General features: G+C 27.0%; 1 protein-coding gene across 1 annotated transcript; it reads right to left on the reverse strand.

Moving 5' to 3' along the window:
- Positions 1-13,170: 13,170 nt before the first annotated feature.
- LOC132924751 (uncharacterized) lies at positions 13,171-17,925 on the reverse strand. The gene is made up of 6 exons (XM_060989198.1): positions 17,909-17,925; positions 17,650-17,843; positions 15,063-15,269; positions 13,479-13,676; positions 13,317-13,389; positions 13,171-13,219 (listed from the first exon to the last, which is right to left on the reverse strand). The coding sequence occupies exons 1-6, from the start codon at positions 17,923-17,925 to the stop codon at positions 13,171-13,173; spliced, it is 738 nt and encodes a 245-aa protein (XP_060845181.1).
- Positions 17,926-22,998: the final 5,073 nt, after the last annotated feature.

The raw sequence follows: 22,998 nt of genomic DNA on the forward strand, positions 1-22,998 counted from the left end.
TAAATATGGTTTATAACGCTATTAATTTTACTTTGTTTATTTTTTTTTCAAATTAAAATATAGGAAATTCAACTTAGATTGAACTTATTAATTTTAACTAACTTATTATTAATTTGTTGCCATTTCTCAATAATTTAAATGTAATTTTAAATTTATTATCAACCTAATGACATAAATAAAAATGTATGAAACATTTTATATTATTATTGAACAGTTCATAATATTGTCTGTGATGAATCTGACTTATAAATTAGATATCCACAAGACAAGATTTTCTTTGAAAATTCATGCCATTTACTAAAATTCTTAAATATTTTACATGGTTCATAACATTGATAACAGTTATATTTTATTATTAAAATTATCTTATGAACAATAATTGTTGTATATTTCTAAATGTCTTCTGAATTATTTTGAATTCTAGTACAAAATGACCTTAATTAATACATTTTGTTAATTTGTTTTAACTTTCAATAAGTTTTGTATAACAAAAATAAACAGTTGGTTTAAGACCTGTTACTAACTACAAAAATATACTTGCACGTATAACTGAACTAAAATATTAATATTAAAAACAAAGTATAATAAAGCATATCTCTGTTATCATAATTAAAAGTTCAAATTTAAATGTGTTTTTCATTTATAAATTGTTTTAAAAGGTCTATTAAAGCACTTTTATTCACATGAATACATTTTTATGATATACTTAGTTTATAATAACCTCTCAGCTAGTATTTAAGTTATAAGAAATAAAGAACTATTGTTATTTGAGTATGGGTGTTATGGTTTTATTTAATATTAAAAGAAATTAATAATAATAATAATAATAAGTAATTATTAAATAACAAATTTTAAAATAATTTTTCGTCGGCTGCGGCGCAGCCGGCTCCGGTTCGATCCTCGGCCACTGGGCGGCATTTTTCACCGGGCAAGTCACGGTGTCCGGAGAACAAGTGCTGCCATCCCCCCCCACGGGGCATGGCAGAAACCTACGGGTGCCCCATTAAAAATTCTGCCAAATACACTCACGTGTAACACCCCTACTGTTTCAACCCTACTGTACCAACCCTACCAACCTACAGGCTAATGACCTAAGTTGTCAAAGCCTTAAAACCAATAAAAAAAAAAAAAAAAAATAAAATAATTTTGTTCATTCCAGTTAGGTATTTATTTATTCATACCAAAAATATTGTAGAGATAAGTAGAGATTCATTTCAAATTAAGTATTTAATTCAATTAAATCTATATCATTTAATTGAAAAAATTATTCATGTAATAAACTCGCTTAAAAAGAATTTGGTAACAAATCAAAAAATCCAAAGTTATATATAATAAACCTACTTATAATATGATTTTCATAAGCATCTTTATTTAAAAAAATGAAGAATTACCATCACAAATTTGTAATATATAATATGATTGTAATAATATCTATATTAGTTTCATTTTCTTTTTAAAAAATTTCTAATTTGCCATTTATTTGATAACTAAAATCATATTTATGGCTGAAAGATCCATGTGAATTTTACCTATTTTAAACTTAAAAAAATAAAACTAAAACATCCGATCTCTATATATTTTTTTTTTTAAATGTATATCTTATCTATGAATTTAGTCTGTAACATATTCCAATTTAAGTTTTGAAAATAATTCTTAAGAATTGTTCCTTTTTTTGTTTGTGTGAGGATCACTGTCCAATTTTGTATACTGTTAAGGTAAATTTAATTTTAAAAATGTACTTTAATATTATTATATTTATCATAATTCCTATTGACCACCAGTTTTTAAACTAAAGCACTGTTTATGTTATAGTTATTAAATTTAAATTTAATGTATAATAAGGGATTTTATAATATTAAATTATTTTGAACAAGTCATGGAAATTAGTCATTCCGACATAATTTTAGAATCATATTTTATATAATAATATTGGTGTTTATTTAAAATATAACGATATTGATTTACATATTTTAATATTGTGTTTTATTTTCATTCATAATCATCGATTTAGCTATCTACCAAAAATCTTATTTGTATAGTCAATACTAAATTATTACTATTTAAAATTAATGAAAATACAAATATTAATCTAATCAATTTATACATAAAAAAATATACCCTGTAATATCAAAAATGATAGAACTATTCATAATTTAGATTTTAACTGCAGTTAAAAAATATACATAATTATATTAATTGTTTAATGAATTCCAAATTGTTTATAGTAGATGGATGAAAATAATTATTTTATTTAACATATAGATATAAAATCAATTTATGTATAATAAATTATATAATATTTATAATATATCAAAAATAAGTTATCTAATATTATTGTTTTATTTTTATTATAAGTTTAATTCCATACAGTTATATTGTTAATTACGAATATAATATACCTAACTAATGTATGTACTATGTATATAATTTTAAACTAAATTACCTTCTGTAGTAATTGGCATAATTAATTTTACAGTTCCTGCAGGCAATTATCATATTATATTTCTTCATTAACTTTGAATTTATTTTCTTCTTTATCCTTATTTGTTTTAAATTGTGAATTATTTCAAAATTTTTTGATTTATGTACTAAGAGACCAACAAACATTTTTTCAGTCCAATAACTTTGTTTAAATGTTCATAAACTTTAGATTCCATTTTTAAAAAGGATTGGCAATTAAAGCAAACCATAATACCTCATTTAATTAATATAATAATTAATATAGGTACACATATAAAGTAATGCCATGTAAAGTACAAAAACTCGACTGGTTAGTTGAAAATATAAATTATTGTTCATTATAAATTGTTGATTGATTTTATCAAAATAGCTATTACTTTTATCATTCCGATATGGGCATATGGCCACATGGGAAAATTATTATTCTTAAATAGTATAATAACAAAAAAAAGTTTATACAGCGTGTTTCAAAAATGTCAGTCTTATTATATAAAATAAAAATTTATTATATAATTCTATGAAATTAAATTTATAATTATTTTCCTTAGTTAACTTTTTTTTTTATTATTATCTCGTAAATATTATATGATTATGATTAATATTATAATTTATAATTGTTTTAAAATGTGCGTAGTATAATATTACAATTTAATAAAATGAAAGATCAATATTATAAATTAGGTACCTATTTGTTTGTATTTATTGTTTATATAGTCCAGTTTATATAATCAGATGCTCCTTATTTGTTTTCTATAATTACGTACAATATGATGTTAACTATTATTAAATAAACTTCAATAAATACTGAGATTCAAAAATATTATTTATTAGAGGATAATAAAATTTATATTGTATCGCTTGTAGTAACTTTTGACCTACTATCATACATCCAATTAAAATTTAAAATACGACGTAAACGAATGTTAGTAATTTACAATTTTTTAATTTAAAAAACCTATGTTAATATACGAGGATCATATCAGTTAGTTTATTATTATGAGTGATACAGACGCAAATACGCCATAAAGGTGCTTACTAAAAATTTTTCTAATTTGACGTCATTACTAAATTACACCCCAACAACGTCAAATTAAATTTAATTTCAGTGCTTACGGATATAAAATAATACTCCATAGGTACAATCTATTCTGTATTTAATAAAATTATTGTATAGCACTACGTCGTGAATATAATATTCTTAGGAAGATCGTTTGACGTGTATCGTCGGTAAAGCAAAGCTCTTTAATACTATAACACCTGTCGATTGTTTGTTCGGTTGTTTACTGTGCTGTTATTGCCGACGTAACTGATAATGGAGTACTGACGAGTGGACGTCAAATTATAACAACAATTTATGACGACACGTTCCAACAATGAGCTTCTGTAGTCTAGACCGTCATGGTAAAAACGAAATGGCGTATAAGACATAAACAGTATTATACTGACATAACTACTTTAAGTTACGGAATAATTTAGTACAGTAATAATGTGAAAATAGATGAATAAACCTTATGGAAACTATTATGCTAGAACCCGGAAGATTTTCTACACATTTAAGTACTGCATTGCTAAAGGATATATTACACGATATTTCTTAAGTACAATAATGCGGATATGTAACCAAGATATCGTAACAAAATTCTCCATAATTAAAATAATAAAATACTATACCGACAAGCCGATTGTAACACGGCATTCTGGATAGGCAATAAATTAGGTACATATGGAGTTCAACTATGTAGTCTTATGTACTCCATTAACCTAGACACGTCGATTTAGTGTCATACACGAGTGATCAATGGCCCATTTAGAAAATATGTGCCCTTAATATTGGCTCAATTACCGAAAAGTGTACCCTTTTTTATTTTGAATAATATTTTAAAATTAATATCCTATTATTCTAAAATTTTAAGTCATAGAAACTTATAAACAATTTTGTATAAAAAGCTAAGAATTGAAAATTTAACACAAGGTTTTCCACAAGTTTTGCTTACAATAATTATATTAAATATAGCCTGTAGGTACCAGGTATTACGTAAACAAAGACCATAAACCCACAACAGCGTTTTCCTTCTCTTCCAATAACAACCTAATAGTTATAATATTAGATTCTATTACAATTTTAAAATGCTTTATACTTAGAATATAATAAAAACAGTCGTTTCATTTACATATTAGTTATATAACTCCGATATAATTTTAGGATTGACCAGGATATACATCTAACTACTATTTCCACTGCCCCATTGAAGTCTTCAAGTCAGGACCAGCAATTAAATTGCAATATTGACTGTTTAGCTTCGACTTCATCCAGTATAACTCATAACACTTCACCGACAAAGGAGTTTGAATTGGTTTCTTATTCGGATACTGATTCTACGGACTTGAATATATCCATCGATAAAAATGTTGATGATGATTCTTTAGAAAGAAATATTTTAGAAAACCCTGTCGATGTACACGATGATCCTTCTTATTGGCCTCTAAAACTGATTGATTCTGTTCGAATGTTATTTATAAAAAAGGGACCTATACAAATAAAATCTTTGACTTTTCCAAAAAACCATGAAATTAAAAATTTTCTGTAGCATACTACCTACGTGTATTAAAGAATGGTGAACATTTTGAATGATCCTGGTTAGTTTATTTAATAAATAACGATGCTGTGTACTGTTTTTGCTGTAGAATGTTTAGTGTCAAGTTATCTGACACTGGTGTTGCTTCGGGAATTGGGTATAATGACTGGAAACATTTGACTGCCCATTTGAAGATACATGAAATGTCCAAAACACATATTTTATACTACTCTAATTGACAAGAAATGTTAATTAGATTAAATTTAAATCAAATTATTGACTCTCATAATCAAAAAATTATTGATAGTGAAAGAAAACATTGGAAGGCAGTTTTGGTCTGATTATGCGCAATTTTGCGTTGTATGGCTGCACAAAATCTAGCGTTTCGACGAACGTCATCTGTAATACATTCACCCCATAATGGTAATTTTTTGAAGCTCATTGAATGCTTTTCATTATTTGACAATGTTTTAAAAGATCATTTAGAAAAGATAAAAAATAAAGAACAACATGTTAATTATTTAGGACCGCAAATTTAAAATGAGTTGATCAGTTTAATGTCTGAAAAAGTGAAAAGTAAAATTTTGACTATGGTAAAAGACGTTAAGTATTACTCTATTACTTTGTATTGCACTCCTGATTGTAACCATAGTGAACAAATGTCAATAATACTGCGGTTTGTTTCTACTACAACAGGTGATGTGCACGAACATTTCATTGGGTTTATTGAAGTTGTTGATAAGACGGGAGCTGGATTAAGTGAGCGAATAATAAAAGAGCTTATGGATTTGAAAATAAATATAAATGACATGCGTGGTCAGAGCTACGATAATGGCTCAAAAATGAGAGGAAAACAAAATGGTGTTCAAAAACGTATATTAAACACTAATCCTCGTGCGTTTTATGAACCTTGTAATTGCCATTCATTGAACTTGGTTATAAATAACGCAGCGAAATGCAATGTAGATGCAATTTCATTTTTTGGCATAGTTCAGAAACTTTATGTTTTTTTTTCAGCGTCTACTAATAGATGGAAAGTTTTACTACAATTTTTGCCAAAATTAACACTAAAAAGAGTGTATGATACACACTGGGATACAAGAATTTATGCAATAAGGCCAATACGGCGTCAATTTGGAGAAATGTATGATGCTTTGCTTCACATTAAAGAAGATTTGAATTTTACTGGTTCACATAGTTTGCAGACAAAATCTGATGCAATCAAATTAATGAAAAAATTAAAAAATATCTGTGACTTTAAATTTATATCCTCTGTTATTGTTTGGTACGATATATTGAGTGCTGTTAACCCAATAAGTAAACAATTGCAATTTATACATTATGATATACAAATGGCCCTTAAAAGTTTATCAAGTATTATAGAATTTTTAAAAGAATACCGTCAAAATGGGTTTTCCAAAGTTAAAATAGCGGCAAAAGAAATTTCTCTATTAATAGAAATACCAGGACAATTTCCCGAAGAATATCAAGTACGTAAACGACAAAAAAACACATTTCAGCTATGAAAACAGAGATGAAACGCCTCTTCATAATCCAGAAAAGAAATTTGAAGTAGAGTTTTTCCACACAATAATAGACACAGCCATTAATTCTTTACGAGAAAGATTTCATCTGTTAAACCACCGTTGTTTAAATTTTGGATTCTTATACAATATTAACTTTTTAAAAAACTGGGAGCACGAAACATTATTAAAATATTAAATCATTGCAAAGATTTGGCTATTTTATTATCAGCAAAAGAAACATCCGATATCGACGCAATAGAACTATTTGAAGAACTAAAAATATTTTGTCAACTTACCGAACCAAATAGTTCTCCCAACAAAAATACGTATATAGTAATATATAATAAGTACCAGCTTCATAAAATGTTTCGCCATAAAAACGACAGGCGACAGAAGTCCTAAAGGGTCAAATATTCGGGCTATCAGCTTCTCACTTTGAAATCCGTAGGTGAATGCATCATCGTGTGGGCTCCATCGGAAACCTAACACTTTAACTCCGTCGCCTTCATCAAATGGCAATGCACCGTTGGCTCTGTCTTCCGGGGGCACGTTATTCAAAATTGAATGAGTATTGCTGGACCATTTCTTCTAGCTCATAAACCGTGGGATAATCGGCCGTAACCTGTGTCTCGAACAATGTCCTGCACGAAGTGGGTAAGCAGCGCGATGCAAGCGATAATAGAATAAAATTACCGAGGTTCGGTATGGCCAGTGATTCGAGCACAGAGACACTCTCACTAAAATTAACCATAAACCGGTTGAGTTCCGTCAATGATTCGGTAGTAGATGGTGGCGTGCTCAACAACGACTCTACTACAGATTCGGCAACCAAACGAGGTTTCTCGAAACGAAATTCCAAACTCGGCCAGATCAATTTATACGTGTGACCGGACGGCGGTATACTACGATCCGCGTCCATTGCACTCCCCTTAAACACCCTAACAGATAATGCAATTTGTCGATATTGGACAGTGTAGGGCGTTGGTCAACCATAATTTAAAACTTGTCGCGGAATGAAGGGCATTGAAAAATATCGCCGTAAAAACTTGGTAATGGAATTTCAGGTAAACGGGAGATCGAGACCTGACTTGAGCTGACTGTAGGTAATGAGGTGTCCGGAACAGTTGTCTGTTGTACAGCTGGTATCGTAGAACTCTTATTTGATATAACAGATACATAGGACCCGCTACAAACCAACATATTGCTGGAGGATTGCTCAAACTCACGGTATCGCCTAGTGACAGATCTGCAAAATGTGACTAGCTCACGCATTTCCGCACTTAATTTAGCTGAGTACTCAGATGAGCGTTCGAGAGATAAGAGATGATCCAAAATAGCTTCATCCTCCTCAAATTTTGACCATAGGTTGTCGAGGTCTTCGGCTGCCTCTAATAAATGCGGCGACTCTTCCGGATCTTTCATACTCCGTTGCGCGAGACTCATAACTGAGCGCAAACGGTTAACCGCAACGTCACGCTTAATAATAGACCGTTCCAACATACGAATTACTCGACGGCTTTCGTCAGCCTCCGATGTATTGGCGGTCATCGTGACAAAAGTTAAACAAACAACTCGAATAATATAAAATTAACGACAATAATGATACAAATAGAAAAATAAAAATAAACTAATTTCGGAAAATATCTTGCAGAATATTAAATCGTAATAATGCACTCTCGACAATAATACAGATCTATTGATACCAAACAGTCATATAATAGATTATATTAGAAAAATGCTCACACAAGCAAATATGATATGTATAAAAGAAAGTAATTAAATGTAGTTTGACGTAATTCAACCAATAAATATCAACAAGGTATTACATACAGTAACTAACGATGACCAACACTGTGGCTCAAAATAATAATATAAATTGATAATAATGTAAATCAATAATAATTATACAAATATAATAATAATATAAATTAATAATGATTATATAAATTAATACCTAATAATAATATAAATTACTAATGATTCGTAATAGTTAGGTGGTAAAGCAACTTACGTTAATTGCATAAATTTGGAACACTATAGGAACTATAATAGGAAATAAATAATAAAATCTACCCAATTAAATAACGGATAAAAAGTTCCTGTTTCACAATATATACTACAATTATACCCACACCCTAAGTACTAATTAACGGCTACTTGGCCAAAATACCTAAGTGACCACGCTCTGCTACCAAAAATGTTCGCCAAAAGAGCTCTTAGTAAACAGTTATCCCCAATGGCTCGCACTATAAGGTGTGGTACTACGTAATAATATAAAAACAATAGATTTATAATATAAAATATTATGTAGTAATTATATTAAATAATAATAATACTAATAATTATAATAACGGTGGACGTCTCCAAAAATTATAAGAGAATGGAAAATACGCCGAATGACACACGACACGTAGAAATCGTGTAACACTACACACGCAGACCAAGATGGTCGCTGACAAAAAACTAAAGGTCGCAAAATGCCGGACGTACGGCGGAGCGAAGACTGGTGACCACTACAAAGCACGGCGGGCGGCTTGCCGGACGTTAGATAGCCGGACGGATTATCATCGGTATTGGCATAGATAACTGTTAGGCCGTGTGTGAGTCGCGAACAATGAGTATTGATATTTAATTCCATCTTATGTTCCTATATTTATTCTTAAAACCCCAGCGCTCCAACTTTTTTATGTCTCAGCTCGTGGTTAGTGACCTACCACATAGTAGATTACCACATGGACCTCATAACTATCGGTTCTCGAACTGCCCTTATGGTGAATAATCGAACAGTTATAAGGGGTATAATATAGGCAGCTCGTCGTAAGAATAGACTTATAAAATCGTCAAAATCTTAATCCATTTTCTTATATATGTTGTAGCAAAAAAACATGCAAATACATGAAATTCACAGTAATTATTCTATCATTTTAACATAAATTATCTTTTAATGAACTAAAATATATTCAAAATTTTTATTTTAGATAATAATTTTTAATTTATATCACTTAAAAAATAAATTTTACTTTCTTTTTTTTAACAGATAAATTGAATTTTTAATTTAGTTAAGTTTACTTTGAGCAAAATTAATTTTTCATAAGTTATATTTTTTTTGTTAGATTGTAATATATTTTTCACATTTAATTATTCAAAAACGTTTTTAAAATTATTCATAAAGTTCATTAATAGTGCAACAATAACTACTTAATTTTGTATGAAGTTTATTTTCATTTTTTATCAATGTATTATGTAATATGTTCACCCAAAAAATTAGATTTAAATCAATTAATTGTCTAATATACATTTTTGTTAAATTAACTAGGTGTCTAAACATTTATTATACATAATATTTTTTATGTGAATAATAATTTTTTATTTTTTTAGATACATTCCAAATATTAAGCAAATAACTGTTTAAGAGGTAATCTAAATATTATAACTAGAAATAGTTCAATAGTTGCCTTTAAAAATAATTTCATGATATTATAATTTATAACTTATAAAGTTACTGCAAATTGTAGAAATGTACTAATGTGTTGATAATTGTGTTATAAAATACTGTAATTTGTCACAATAAGAATAATGGAATAAGCAATAAAAATAATCAGATCTCGGCTATGTAAACTGGAAATTCGTCGACGTAAAGATTAAACTCCGATTACAGTATTAAAACTAGACTACTTTAGTACCAGGATTTTGACTAGGTAATATCACCTATTGTTCTGTGATACTATAGAAGTATAGAATATGACTAAATTTATATTTATGTTATTGAGTAGGTAATGAAGACGTTAATATTTTATTTTATTATCGGCGTCTCGTGGCCACCTGTTATCCTAAAAATAAATCTGATAATTAGATTCAATATATAATAATATATTATATCATATTGTAGGTATTGTTTTATATTAATTTAGTATAAATCAATACAATACTTAATATTATTACTTAGTAAATCAATTCGGGATCTGTTTGTCTGTACTTCTATAACATAGTGTTTAGTGGCGCAATTAGGTCAACTAAGGCCCCAGTGTCACTTTTAGTGAAGCGGCCCTAATTTAAGTTTCTTACGCTTATTGTTGTGTAAAAATTTTGGGTAGTCGATAAATTGTTGATTAGAAAAAATGAGGTAATATTAACAAATTCCTAGGTTTTTGTAAATAAAATTAAGAAAACCCAATAATAATGGTCATGGATGCAAATTGCCAATTCTATACATATTTTTCAACGTAATTTCCCAAAAAATGTTAATTTGTTGGGTTAAAAAGCTTGAAAATTGAATACAAGTCTCCTGATATATAACCTACAATAACTTACTATAGTAGGCTAATGCTTTAGGTTGAAGATTAAATCGTTTTTAGTGGTTCAAAAAGGAGGTGATGACAGTATAAAATATGAATCATTATTCTTAGTAAAATCAATAGGTGGTACCTACATTTATCGTTCCACTCAGCATCTAAAAATATAACATTTTAATTGTAAAAATGGCTTAAGAGTTAAAATGCATTAAAAAGTAAAAATTTTGAAAACTATAGCATTAATGTTTTGTATTACTAACAAGTATCAACTATTAATTTTTGAGTTAAAACAAAATTACAAAATCAGTTTTGTCGTAAACCGATTTAACTGCTAAAAAATTTCCTTTTATTCTATTTTTTAAAAATTACAGAGAAATTCGTGTAAATAGTCTATTTTTGACCACCCATCAACTTCTGCATCCAAGTTTCAACCATAGATTCGATTGTTATCATGAACCAGAATCTAAGTCGAAGATATAAATATTTTTACTTACCTACTCAAAAAACATTTTTATTTTTAAATAAATCATATAAAAAACAGATACATTTTTTGGTTCGTTTTGAATAAAAATAAAATTATAATTTTTCATAAAAATCTAATTACTCATTTAAAAATGAAAATATTGTAAATTCTTAATACACCAGCTTATAAGCACACTACTAACACAGATTTACCTTTATAAATAACATTACTTAATTGTATGTTCCTCTTTATATTGATCATACTTTTGTATCGTAAGTAATGAATTATTATAATTTTTCTCAGTTGGCAAATGACGAATTAAAATTAGCACAAAATTCACTGGGTATATTACGAAAAAATAAAAAAAAGTATATATATATATACCGAATTACAAAATAAACTCAAAACATTATGTGAAGAATATTCAAGTGGAGAAAGAGATGTAACAAATTTATTAATAGCAATAATTTATTCTATAATTTATTTTTATTATTATTTATTTAACAATTGACTTATTATAATATATTTATGCTTAACTAATATTTGGAATTTTAAAAGTTAAATGCCTTTGATGTTTTTTATCTGTCGTTTTTTCCTAGATTCATCTCATTACATTGATAATGGAACTTTGGAACAAAATTAATTATATATCTTAGTATAGTACTATTTCTATATTTCAATTAATTCAATATCTTCTTTGATTACACCAGGTTATCCTAAAATTAAAAATGTTGTATCTAATATAAAAATATAATCATTATTTATTATTATTATACTTAGTTTAAATATTAAATTAACTGATTTTTAAACTATTCAATTTTTTAATATTATTATTGTATTCTACATTTTACAAGGCTTTTTACTGTTTTGTTTTAGTTCATAGCCGTCTATTGCAATAGGGAACTTAGAAAGTCTTCTCCAGTATGGATTATGTGACAATTATCAATTATTTATTTATTCTTGTCAAATATTGGAATCAATTACTTAAGAAGATTTTAAAAGGTAATTAAAATGATAATTTTTTTTTAATAAAAATATTGATTTTGAATTTATGTTATATGACTAGATTTTCTAGAAATCGCGAATTACTTAAAAAAGTATTTAATGTAGTACATAAATGTTTTAATCAAAGTGACGTTCATTATTCAATGACGTTGATTCAAATGCTGTAAACATAATTTATAAAGTATGTTAACTAGTTAATTAGCCAAGTATTTTAACACCCTAATAAAATTACCCAAAAAGTTGAAATTTTTTGGGGAAACCACTTCCAACAACTATATTTGTGACGGCAATACGGTGAATTATTTTGATGCTTTTCAATGATTTATTTCGCTATTTGTATATAATATTCTTACCATGTATAATATATTATCATTATTTAAATTACCTATAAATTATTGTCCTAGATAAATTAAATTTAAATTAAAATGTAAAATTGTTTGTTTAGGTCAAAGGGAAGTTCTGAAAACCTGAAAATATTATTCCGAATATCCGGACTAAACTGTTATAGAACTTCATCACAGCTAGTTGTATTAAAATACTAAAATGTATCCTACAACGACCGAGCTTGCCACTTGAAACTATTATAGTATGCACTACACTTATTTTCTTCTATTTTTCTAACTTTAATAATATAAATGGGGAGTTAAAAAAAAATTGAATTTTTGTGAACATTTTCAATAAAATTGGCTCATGCGGATAATATTTTATAATCATATGTATAAAAGCTTTGTGTTGACAATTTTATTTTTCATTACGATAAAAATCTGAAAAAATGTATTATTCTTACAAGTTAAAAATAATACACACAAATATATTATATTATGATGCGGTGCTTGCAATGTCGTATGTTATTGCTTTTTGGATATTGAGTTGTCCACTTTAAGCCCTTTTATTAATCTGAAAAACAAAACATCCACGATTAGAAAAATTGATCTCAATAAAATTGTATCGAATTAGATATTTCAATAAATTAAAAATAGTCAATAATATATACTCCTCGACTCCGTTTTTAGTGTCTGGTTCTGTCGTTTTACTAAGAATCTTTTGTAAGGCGCCAATCATGTAATCTACATTTAATTGATTAATAGATTAAAATCGAGAATAAAATTTATTAAAAAAAAAAAAAATCGTATCTGAATAAAAGAAATTGATATACTTTTTGTTTGTTTTTTATCATTGGCGCATGGGTCTATTGGTTTTTGTTTCCTTTTTCCCAACGAATTTAACTCTTTTAAGTATTTTGCTTCGCCGGTGATTGGATCTATTGTTACCTTGATCACATCTAGTTTTCCCTTGATATCTTCTCCATTAAACGATAAAAACATGTCCGTTGCAAGTTTTTCAACACTAGAAACTAAGAAAAACAAAATTCATTGAATCAATAATCAGTACACAATATTATTTCACCATTATACAATTTTTATTTTTTAATCAGCGTAGCGTTTGATTGATGTCGTAACCGTGATTACGTGATATATTTAACGCAATACACTCATTATTTTAAAAGCTATTACCTAACGTTTTTGAAAATACTTTTTTAAACTTTTTTTAATGAAGAATGGATTTTAATTTCTTATGTTAATTGCAGAATATGTTTCGGAGTATTTTTATGTTTAAAAATTTAATTTTAATAATTACAATTTTACTCATTAAGTTCATAAAGTTTCTTTTACTCCGTTCTTTTTTTTTTTAAGTATATTTTGGTCAAAGCTCGGAAGTTATAGCACTAAAAAAGTACATTTTTAGTACTTTAATATGTACTTAAAACATCAATAAAAACGTAAAAAGTAGAACTAAAAATTGGAAAATAAGCAAAATAAAATTGTCAACAAATTTCATATTTTTTTGATAGAATATGGTAGTAGGTATTTAGGAACTATTGGTCAGTTCTGGCACGTATAAATACGATGAATTATTTAATTGCAGTAAAATTCGTCTTTTAAAAGTAACTAGATTCTTAGAAGTTAATAGAATAAATTGTCCGATATCATTGGTGATAACAAACGATAACGTACCTACTATGTGAAAACCAAAATACATGTTTTCTTTCGCGTATATTTGTATACTTCTGAAGTTAAATTGTTTATTTTCTTTATTATATGAAAATATGCCTATAAATAGTACTTAAGACTCTACATTATCAAAATAGTACTAGAAACCATAAATATGCAAAATTAGCAAAATGCAATGTCTTCTAGTTTTATACGACATCGGAGAAGTGTGAAACAAATTTGTATCTTACTTTCAATGTTCTATAATGACTTACCAAGCAAAATATATATTTGATAGGTACTTTCTAGCCTTGATTATAAATAAAAGAATACTTATCTGAAATTTTCATAAATTGGAATACTCTGAATAATATTTTGTTTTGAAATATAAAATTAAGAATGTATGATGTTATTGAAAAGATAAAAAAGATATTTTTTTCCTGAAAATGACGTTTTGAAATAATTTAACATTTTTTAAAAGAAATATTTTCCAGTGTTTTCCGAAACAATAAGGTGCAATGCGTTAAATACCACACTTCGTTACTTCGTATAATATAATATACTAATAATATTTACGATATTTCGACGGATAATAAACTAATTTTTGCCATTAATCATTTATATTATGATATAGGTACCTAATATTATTCATTAAATATTCCGCGATAAAAGCAAATATGTAATAATAACATTTTATTTGTCAATTTGATTTTTAATGAAAATTATTGTAATTTTGTGTAAGTACTAACTTTTCGAGTTTTTTTCATTGGCCTCTCTTTCCATTTGCTCTAGGTCTTTTTTTCGTTTGTTTTCTTGCATTTTTTCGCCGACCTTGGCATAAAGCGATATCAGTTGTTCTTCCAGTTCGCCGACGATTTTCCCTATGCTTTCTGGATAACCATAGTCCACCTTCATGCATCTCAAAAATTCCAACGCCCATTGTAATTGATTGACGCCTGTAGTTATATACATGACGGACGGGATGTGGTGAAATTTGAACCGTAAAAATTGTCATGTATTTATTATACGTTCGTGGTTCACGACACAGGTATAATACTATATTTTTATTAATACTATTAAAATAGAACATAACACAAGCGTCAGCTATCGAAATCCTATTTTTAACACTGATAAATATTTCGGTTAACCTTGACATTTTGCTGTAGGTTCGGCATAATGTCGTAGTCGTAACGTAATATTTTAAATCCGTATTAAAACATGATCATGAGTAGTCTTAGCTGCCAACATAGTGCTGATCCCCAGGAAAAATGAAATCAAATCGATCAGCTGTTTGACTGTCGCTATATGGCTCTATGCTATTAATATTTAGGTCTAAGATTTGTACGCATTGATATATTTTTTTTACAACGTCCTTTTAAGAATGTAGTTAAATTATGTTCATGAATCATCTCATATTACTGGTGGATATGATATAAATTTTTTTACGCATTATTATTGTACATTTTAACTAGGTATAATAACGAAAAATGCATGTTTTATGAGAAGTAGTATGGTTGATACCACGTCATATAATTAAGCTCCTTATTTCAATTACATAAAACCAATAGGTGCATTTGATTCAAGAAATGTTTAAAAAAAATCTGTGGAGATTTTTAAATTTGAAAACAAAACTAGTAAGAGTAAAAAATACGATTTAGCTTACATAGAATTAAGTGTGTTAAATTGGTTTTAACATTATTCGATACCTATTTGTTCTGATACTTTAAAAAATATTGGTTAATCACTTAATTATCATTGTATAATCTATTCTATTTTAATAAAATTTAATGTATATACAATTTTAATCCTAATTATTATTATTATTTCTACGATATTTCAATAGTGACATTAGGTGTCAGGCTATAACACGTTTAGGAATTTTATCCCAAAATGTGTCAAGTTAGTTAGTTTGTGTCATGTGTTTGTTTTTTAGATACATAATTATAATATTTTTGAATACTATATTCTATAATCAATAAATAATTAATAAATACGACTTAAACTAAAGTATAAATCATTATTTTATAAAGGTTAGAAGTTAGCAGACATATTATTTTAAAAACACGAATTAAAAGCAAAAAAGCTGTAATAATGAAGCTATTACGACTATTGCGACGGAGCATCGCAAATAATGTAAATTTAAATACGCCGTGTACCTATTCCATACACGTTACTATGAAATGGAACTTAATAAGGTTATTAAGTTGAACTACGATAAAATCCAAAATCATAGACAGTACAGAAAAAATCGATTTGAAATGTTCAAACAATTATATTTTTATTTTAACGTTTCCATATTTTATATTATACTATCATAATCAGTGGCTTGTCGAGTGAATACAGGGCATATGAAATTTTTACTAATTAATTATCTACTTATTTGCGTATTTTAATTACTATAATATTTTATATAAATTTGATGTGATACATTTTTGACGTATTTTAATTATATAAAAATTATCAGCACTTACATAATATTATACTATAATTATAAATGTCATATATGGTTTAAATACTTTATTATTATTATTAATTCCCTAAACATGATATATTTTTAGTGGTAAAAGATGTGGGCGTCAAAACGGGATAAGAGAAAAATATGTTGTATGGTGAAAAAACGCTAGAAGCGTAGGTACTAGCGTGTTTCATGACAAATATTAAATTTAAAACTATATTGTTCAAAAACGCCAAACGTAGGTACGTATAGGTTAGATTAGATTACGATAGACTTTATCGTATATACTCTATCGGATAAAGTGTCGGAGTATTAAGGATATAACAATAACATATTGTTACTTTTTAGTACGACAGACTATTTTTATATAACATTGTGTATTCTGTGTAAGTACTAACTAGGTAAATATTCGCGTAGGGTTTATCGTAATGACAAATGACAATGCATTTTATAGAAACAACATATTAATTTTGACGCATATGATACGTATTTTAATTGGGTAGATTTTCAATACCAAATAGGTAAAAATTCCCAAACGTGCTACATCTAGGTGTCATTTAAGAGATAGGTTTGGATCATAATTATTGGCTCTACAAAGGGATAAATGAATAAGTTTTCAGTTGATTTTCTAAAACAAATCACGAGATTTTTATGCTTTTTTGATTGAAAATTAATATTGCGGCAATATCAACTGTATTATATTATACGAATTGTCTCCAATTGGAATATTCAAGATATTAAGGTTTACTAGGGGCAGCAGCAAAATTATGGTTTACTATAGGTACACGAAACTATGTTTTAGTAACGAAATTTTGTTTACCAATTTTATACCTCTCAGAGTGACACATACGATTATTTTTTTATATAGTTATGTGTGTTACCAATTTGAATTTTTGATTTTTTGCCGTACACCGACCACAGTACTGTGATTAGGTTATCAAATAGGGTTGCGAACGGCTGTTGAAGTGAAAACGTTTTATTGTGCCCGGGTGGTGGTGACACTCGAAAGTTGTACAGCATAGGAATGAATGAGAAGTTTTCACTAGGACCCTCGTTCTTGGCGGCAGGCACAGACCTACAAAAGTCGATCAACACGAATTACATTCAATTGGCATTGAATTGTACATGGAATTGTTTTACTCAGTTTTGGTCGTCATTTTACTTCAAAAATTATAAAAATACGTTGGAAGTAGTTAAAAATTTTTATATTTTAATGAAACGTTGTTCGTTGATGCACACAATTTATTAAAATAATAGTGAACTGTTTTTATTTTTAGCCAGAAATTATGTGTTTGTATGGTAATGGAATTATAAACATAATAATATTATGCCAAAGACATTTTATTTTGATATATCGATATAAACAAGGAACTATGAAATTAAAGTAGAAAAATCCTTAGTTAAATTAAATATTATTTTTTATGGTTGAGCGTTAATCGGGATTGGATCTTCCGTCAAAAGCCTCGCGACTATCAATGCCTATCTCTATTTTCATTAAAAAAAAATATTAAGACTTTTAATAACAAATAGTTACGGGGTTATAATCAAATCATATATTTTTAGTCCTTTGAATTTTAATATATACGGTTTATAGATTTCGTGTTAAAATATTTAATCAAGTAAAACAATTTTAAAAATATCGGCCGTTGCTTTGAAAATAATAAAGAAAACTTTAATATTTTTTCAGAATAAATGTCGGAGTAAAGATTATCGCAGACTATGAGAATTATTAGAATCATCCATTTGAACGAAAAATAAAACATTTTTTGTAGTCACGGAGTAGACGAGAACGGAGTATTTTCGTCCGTTATATTCTAGTAAATCCAAACGGTGTATTACTGTGTTCAATATTACTATAACCGTTCTTTAACCACACTAATGATAACTTCCGACTGACACAACAGACACAATGCATACCTATACATCAAGTTACCCATAAAAAATCCCATTGAATCTAGATACTACGTATATTGAAATCACTATGATAAAAAGATAAAATACTTATATTATTATTTTAAATAAATATTTATGATTCAATTCCGTTAGTGAAAAGGCTATATACAGTCGTTCAAACTGATTTTTTTTTTAATTTCTCTCCCACAAAAAATGTATACCTTACAGGGTATATTAATTTAACGTAAGACACTCATTATTTCAAAAAGTATTAATATTTAAAAAAAAAGTTTTTACCCTTTGTTATATTAGCCTTTATTTTTGTGGACGTAACTAGAATCAATTTTGGTTAAATAGCAACCTATGAATAAAATCTCAAAAAAGTAAAAAGCTTTTTTTTATGAATTTTTATCTTGAATATTATAGATAGTCTGTTGATGATAATATGTAGATCCTCAAAGCTGGGCATAATACCAGATTAGTACTTATAATATATATTTATTGTAATACTAATAATAATTGATCCATTACTCTCATACTTGTTCACAACTATTTACTAATGCCTAATCACTGGGAAATACCTTTATAAGTTATAATAAGTATTAAGTACTGACTGGTTCAATAATCAAGAACATCGTTAATTTCGTTTATGCCGATAGGTACTTATCTGTTCTATTTGACTATACTTAGTATCCTTACTAAGGTCTAAGACTTATACTTATAATAATGGGCATATTGACAAAATATGACCAATTGCGCCTAAAACAAAATTTTTATATTAGGGTCAATATACCAATTGCGCTGCATATATTTTAGGGTCAGTGTACCAATTGCGCCTCTTATATTTTTCGGTTAGTGTACCAATTGCGCTCTTTATATTTTACGGTCAATATATCAATTGCGTTTGTATTCAAATTATATTATTCTAATTGCCATGTTCAAATTATTATTTAAAAAATTATTATTATTCTTAAAACGTGCAAAATACAAATATCATGATTACCTTAAACTCAAAATCGTATTATTATTATTATATCATTATGATTTAACCACCTAGTATCTTATTATTATTAATTTTATTTTATTTTAATTTTCATTAACTAAACTGTATAAAGCCTATACGTTTCACCATATTGGAAGACTTTTACTTTAACTCGCAAAAAAATCGGTTATTAAGTTTTCCTTAGGTAATGTAAAATGCATTGAGCGCAATTGGTCTATCGACCCTAACATTTTTAGAGCGCAATTGGTATATCGACTCTAAAATGTTTCGAGCGCAATTGGTATATGAAAAGGTAATTTTAAGCGCAAGTGGTAAACTCCCATAATAATCCAAGACTGTGACTTTAACAATATTACTGTTTTTTGATATAGCCTCATATAGTATTTCCCTAGAATAAATAAAATAAAATGTATTTTGTGGTCCTACTTACCAAGTTAACCTTACATTTTTTATTATTTTATTTATTATTCTAATTTTTATTTAATAATTAATAATATATTTTAAATTATTTGTCATTGTTTTTCGCTATGATTAATTATAAGATTAATTTGAATTCCTGATGATTTGACCAGTTAATTTGGTACAAAAAGTAGATTCAGAATATTAATTTAATAAAAATATCTCAATTTGAATCTTAAAATTAAATAATTAATATGTCAAAATTTGCTTTTTTTATAAGACTGTAATTTTTAATATATTTTATTCAAAATTAATTCATTTTAAAATATATACTATAATACCGAAAATTGGATACTTGTTTAATAAATCTAATCTAGAGTCCTTGACATTGGTGTTACAGCCCATAATGTTTTTTTCTTTATTTTTATATTTATAATTAATAGATATATTATTGTATGTGTATAAAACAAATTATAGTTTAGTCGTTTAGCGCTTCGAGACTTATATAGCGTTAGAATTTGTAGGTACATAAAAGTATAAATTATACGTTCAATAATTTTACAATATTAAGTTTTGAAAATATTCACAATTTGAGACAATTGAAAGCAATCGTAGATAAGTATATAATCGATAACACTATAGGTAATTATGTATTAGCCACTATATAAATAGTGTACCTACTCGTACGCGTTTAACTTATAAATTATACATTTCTTAAGGGCATATATTGGTTAATGCAATTGCACATTTCATATTTCCTAATGTACCTTAAAATAAAGCCTTAATGATAAGTATATGATTTAGTACAATCCCTGACAAAGTTTGTGCTGTAAGAGGTTAGTTTTGTTTTAGATTAATATAAGTAAAACAATATATCAACTAAGACATTTTTTCAATTGAGTAATGATATGGTATAATTTGTATGGTCAATATTACGAAACAATTGAACACTTTCGAAAAAGATTATTTTGAATAAATAATTTACTTCCAGTGGTTAAGTGGTTTCATTTGTTTTTCTTTTTAGTACAATATACAATCGTTTTCAATTATTTCAAAATCGATTTTCACGGTTCTAACGCATACGATATTAATGATTTCAATATTAGAATATTAGTCCCAATCGTTTAGTTATTTATCTCGACGTTGGTGCACAGTATGAAATACCTATATAGTAGCTATTGTAACGGACATGTTTATGAAATTGTTTCACGAAGATATAACAATTTTAACAAAATGCGAACTTCACAATGTCTAACACAGCTTATTTCATATGTACCGAAAAACGTATTTTAAATATGTTGAAATTATTATTAAACATAAAATAGCGTGCGTGGTGCGCCCAAGCTTAGAATTGTAGTAACAATACTTTTATAGTGATGAAATATACGTACGATTGCGTGTTGTTTAAATTTTCACGTAAATTTCAATTGTATATTGTGTGTTATACTACTACAACTGTTATGAGTTGTTTATGAGAATTGAATTTTAAATTTCTTTAGTTATGACGGATGATAAGCAGGTATTTTTTTTTTAATAACATTCGTTTCATTTTTAATATGTCTAAAAGTTTAATATTATTTTTGTTATTTTCTTTTGTAAATAAAATATGTTCCTAATAATGTTAGTAGAAACTTTATAAATGTTAACTTCACGTGATTCAAAAATTATATATACGTTCGTATATGATGAAAGTAGGTGAGTACGGTATTCGGCTATGGTCTGATTTGCATTTTATTTTTTTAACCGCGATTCCATACTAAAAAGTTAACTATGAAACAATAATCATTATTGCAGAATCGTCGCGTAAAAAATTAATGTATAATAATATTAAAACACATAGTTTCCACTGCTTATGTTTTTTTGTACTATTCAAATTTTGAATTAAAAATATAAAGCATTAAGCAGTTAGTGATATGCAAGGGATTTATTTTTAAATTTTAGATTTACTGATGCTAACAAAAAAAAATCTTAACATTAGGTAGAGATTTTAAATGTTAAAATTATACAAGTGGTTGTCACACGTACATTATACAATGGCACTCTCAATGAACTTATTTAAAAAAAACTAGTTCACTAATCAGCATGTTATTAGCATGGATTTGTACAACTATTTTTGGAATTCAAATACTTTGATAAAGCAATTTCGTATTTCATAGCATATTTAATATTACATTATACGATGTAACATGCTCCATAAAATTAACGTTAAACATGAAAATCGGTTCTGTTGATTTATAAGGTCAAAAAAATTACCAGTTAAAAATTTAAAAGTATCTATAAATACTTTTTTAAAGTATTTGTATTTTTCCTAATATAATTTTTTTACTTAATATTCAAATATTTATTTTAAAAAAGTATTTAAAATACATTATACCATATTATAATATTATAATATACATATTATCCGTATCTGTATGTCTTTTAAAAACTATCTTTTTAGACTCATAGACATCTTTTAGAAATTTTTTACATTTTTTATGGTCGAATCACAAGTGCATGGATATTTTTTATTTTATTTAAACGTAATTGTATTTTTAAAAATCAGTTCCAAAATTTAAATTTTTTACTCTTAAAACTATGTAAAATGATCAAAAATGAACTATAAACTATTTTCACCACCATTAAAAAGATTTTTATCTGTATTATGTTTTTGTTATTTAATGAATTTGACTGTAACTGTAAATTTTATGTTTGCAAGTGACAAATACGAAACAATAAAATTTTGTAAGCTTTCCATTTATACCTACAAAATGCGTGCTAATGTTTGGTAAAAAAAAAAAAAATCGGAATATTTTCTGTTTAAGGGATGGGATAATGCGTAAAAGTGTAAAAGTGAAAAACGAGTTTTTTTCAGGAAAATATTGAAATTTTCGTCTTTGGTGACAGTCGTGCAAATTGTATGTTAATGGCATACTAATGTCTTGTAAAAAAGGTT

This window comes from Rhopalosiphum padi, chromosome 3 (assembly GCF_020882245.1).
Source record: "Rhopalosiphum padi isolate XX-2018 chromosome 3, ASM2088224v1, whole genome shotgun sequence".
In the NCBI taxonomy this organism is placed as follows: domain Eukaryota; kingdom Metazoa; phylum Arthropoda; class Insecta; order Hemiptera; family Aphididae; genus Rhopalosiphum; species Rhopalosiphum padi.